Raw genomic sequence first — 3,729 nt, 5'->3', positions numbered from 1 at the left:
AAGCGAATTGGGAAGGCGGCTCATCATCCCTGCTCTCATCACAATGTTCTCAAAGCTGGCAAACTCTGACACGGATACTACTGCTACTTTTAGCGAACTAAGACTTTACCATCACATTTATCATTTGTCTTGGTTGTTGCCTTCTTTTTGGTAGAGTTTATTTCCTGCCGATCTATACCTTTGTAAACAATGACGAGGGGTTGATCCGAGACATGAAGGAGATTCGATGGTCTCGGCTCCTCGCGGTGGCAACCAGAACTCCGGCTTGCCGGTGACAAACCGAATTCTGTTCAGCAGAGGCATCTTCCGATGGTTACGTCGGTGCTCATGTAGTACGCGGATGCAATCTACATTGTGTGACTTGACACGCATCCCTTCGTAGGTGGACTGGTCACGTGTCCCCGTTCACCTCTCTTGTAAAAAAAATCCCTTTCTTACCGACTGTATATGCAATGGGGCCTGTGTGTGCCTACCCTGTACTAATGTGTGATCCAGCTAGGAGTTGTTTGCAAAAGGAGAACTACCCAAGGACCAAACCGCCCTCAGGGTTTACAAATAAATAGCCGTGAAACCTTCTCCCCTTTTCCATCCCGCACCCTGCACCCGTTTCTTCTCCACACCCTCAAGAGTTAGCGGAATTGCCACGCGAGTCCTCCAAGTTTCTCCCGCCGCGATGGAACCATCCGGTTCAGGAGCGGAACCGGTCGAGGACGAGCTCATCCAAGAACCGGAGGGGCGCCCCAAGTCCAACGCCTCCTCCAATGGGGCCCCGAGCGCCGCTGTGCCGCCACCTCCCCGCGCGACGCCCCTCCACATCGAGCGACCCCGCCGCGAGCAGGCCGGAGGCGGCGCCGATGGATCGAGCTCCGCCGCGGCGCGGGTCGACCGGAAGGACAAGGGGGCGCTGCCGCCCAAGGCCATTCCTTCTCCTCCGAGCTCCGGGGGCAGCAGCAGCTCCTCCACCCCCTCCCTCGACTACGCCGCCGCATTCAGAGCCGGGGCCTTCGGAGGCGGGGAGTCGAGCACCGCTGCGGGCGGCAGCAAGGCGCGGGTGACGTGGAGTGACCCCGCGGCGACGGAGACGAGGGAGGTGCCCAACGCGGCGGCGCATCCGTTCGACCCCAAGTTAGTGTCCAGGCAGCGGCTGCTGAAAGCGCAGGCGGCTGTAGATGAGGAGAAGAGCCGACGGGAACAGCAGGTAATGGCCTCTGCGACGTGCTGTTGTTGTTTCTTGGAGTTCTTGGAGTCTCTGGAGTGCGTTCTTGAGCGTTTCTTGGTTTCCTCTTGAGCAGTTCAACTCGTTGCGTGCGGAAGAGGCGATGCATAGGAAGGAGCAGGTATGGCATGAATCTGATCTTCTTGCTTGCTCTGGAATGTGTAATTGTGGTCTCTAAATTTGTGAAAATCTTGGGAGTAGAACGGAATCTCGGGCTCTCGGCCAAATGCTGGGGACAGTTTGATGATTAGGCATTTCCTGAAAATTACTCGAGTCTTCTTGTGGTGCGTTATCAAATTTAGAGGCAGGCAAGGATCTTGTTGTGATTATTCGAAATTGTACAAGATTAAGGTGTCCAGGCTTGTGCTAATTGATTCTTCTAGTTTATTTGGTATGATAGCATGTTTTGCACTTTTGCTGCAAGTGAAAAAGTTGTTGGTTCCAAATTTGTTTCGTGAAAGGCTAGTATTACTCGAGTTAGAACAGTCTTGGAACCATTGTAGCAGGTCGAGTCGCCATATTTATCAGTATAAAAAGACGTTTCATCGTTCCAAACTATTAAAATCTTGGGTTACTTGGGGATGATTTAGTAGTAGAAACGGAATCTCGGGCAGTTGTCGGGGACAGTTCGACGATTAGGCATTTCCTGATAATTACTCGAGTTCTTCTTGCAGTGCGTTATCAAATTTAGATGCAGGCAAGGATCTTGTTGTGATCGTTCCAAACTGTTCAAGATTTAGGTGTCCAGGCTTGTGCTAATTGATTCTTCTACTGTATTTGGTATGATAGCCTGTTTCGCACTTTTGCTGCAAGTGAAAAATTTGTAGGTTCATGCCAGTGGAAAATATTTTGTGCTATTTCAGAAAAACGTTTATTGCCTTTGGTTAAGAATTAGAAGAATTAGGGTGAATGTTCCGTTTAGTGCAAGTCCAGAACATCATGTATTCATGTTTAACAGTCGCATTCAATCAAATTAACTGAACCCTTATTGCCGGATAATCTGTCCTTTTGTCGATCGTTTGTCAGTAGCCATGATCAATTAAAATAATCTATTTGTTCTGAAATTTTCTCGTGGTTTAGATTGACCCAGTAACCATATTTTCTCCTCTGATTGCAGTCTCTTGATCAATACAAGCAGTGGTTCGATTCACAGAAGAAAAGAGGCTACTCCAATGAGTCGAGCTCCTCCGCGACAGGGGTCAACCGGAACGGCAAGGGGATGTTGCCTCCCAAGGTCATTCCTTCTCCCCCGAACTCCGCAGGCAGCAGCAGCTCCTCCACCCACTCCCTCGACTACGCCGCGACATCGAGAGCCGGGAGGCGGGGAGACAAGGGAGGTGCCCAATGCGGCGGCGCATCCATTCGACCCCAAGCTGGTGTCCAGGCAGCGGCTGGTGAAAGAGCAGGTGGCCATCGACAAGGAGAACAGGCAATGGGAACAGCAGGTGATGGCCTCTGCGACGTGCTGTTATTGTTTCTTGGATTTCTTGGAGTCTCTGGAGTGCGTGCTTGAGCATTTCTTGGTTTCCTCTTGAGCAGTTCAAGGTGTTGCGCGCGGAAGAGGCGATGTATAGGAGGGAGCAGGTATGCATGCATCTGGTCTTCTTGCTTGCTTGGAATGTGAATTGTGGTCTCTAAGTCTGTTAAAATGTTGGGGTTGGGGATGATTTAGAATGTGGAATCTGGCAAATGTTGGGGACAGTTTGACGATTAAGCATTTCCTGATAATTACTCGAGTTCTTCTTGCGGTGTGTTATCAGATTTAGAGGCAGGCAAGGATCTAATTCGAAACTGTTCAAAATTTAGATGTCCAGGCTTGTGCTAGTTGGTTCTTCTCTTTGGTATGATAGCATGTTTTGCACTTTTGCTGCAAGTGAAAAAATTTATAGGTTCCAAGTCTGTTTCGTAAAAGACTAGTTATCTTCAGCATTTCTGCCAGCAAGTTGTCAGTATAAAAAGACGTTTCAAAGTTCAAATCAAGAAAAATGCCAGTGGAAAATATCTTGTGCTACGCCGTTGGTTTTAAGAAATTACAAGAATTTGGGTGAATGTTTCATTTAGTGCAAGTCCAGAACATCATGTATTCATGTTTAACAGTCGCATTCAATCAAATGAACTGAACCTTTACTGCTACTTCATCGTTTATGACACTTACATGGAATCAAATTTATTTGTCTATCTTTACCTCTTTAGCAATACTAGATAGATAATTATGCTGGTGTTGTTAGGCTGATCCACTGCATGGGGGAGTAATGGACGATTGTAGTTTATTAGCTTCTTTATATGTAACTGACAATCTTTCACCATTGCTTCATGTTACACTAAATGAGCCGCGTGAGTTACCCTTGATTTTCTGCTGCATGTCTCAACTTTGTTCTTCATAGCTAATGTTCTACCCAAAAGTGGAAAACTGTATTATGATATTATGCCAAAACAGTAAATCATAAAACTGCAGCAGTTTTGTACGGTTGTATCTTTATATTAATTAGTAGCTACTGGCACATTATGAAGTT

General features: G+C 47.5%; 1 protein-coding gene across 2 annotated transcripts; it reads left to right on the top strand.

The window, feature by feature from the left end:
• The first annotated feature begins 603 nt into the window (after nucleotides 1–603).
• LOC123176761 (uncharacterized) lies at nucleotides 604–3,699 on the top strand. Of its 2 annotated transcripts, XM_044590828.1 has the most exons (4): nucleotides 604–1,198; nucleotides 1,293–1,337; nucleotides 2,334–2,661; nucleotides 2,756–3,699. In XM_044590828.1, exons 1-4 carry the CDS (start codon nucleotides 674–676, stop codon nucleotides 2,788–2,790), a joined length of 933 nt encoding a protein of 310 aa, XP_044446763.1. In that variant the 5' UTR covers nucleotides 604–673; the 3' UTR covers nucleotides 2,791–3,699. The 2 variants fall into 2 exon arrangements, with proteins under 2 accessions (XP_044446763.1, XP_044446762.1); XM_044590827.1 differs by having other exon boundaries at nucleotides 2,334–3,699.
• Nucleotides 3,700–3,729: the final 30 nt, after the last annotated feature.

The sequence above is a fragment of the Triticum aestivum genome, unplaced genomic scaffold (assembly GCF_018294505.1).
Source record: "Triticum aestivum cultivar Chinese Spring unplaced genomic scaffold, IWGSC CS RefSeq v2.1 scaffold288839, whole genome shotgun sequence".
Lineage (NCBI taxonomy): Eukaryota > Viridiplantae > Streptophyta > Magnoliopsida > Poales > Poaceae > Triticum > Triticum aestivum.
Note: the sequence above shows the minus strand (reverse complement) of the source record. Positions and strands in the feature narration are given on the sequence as shown.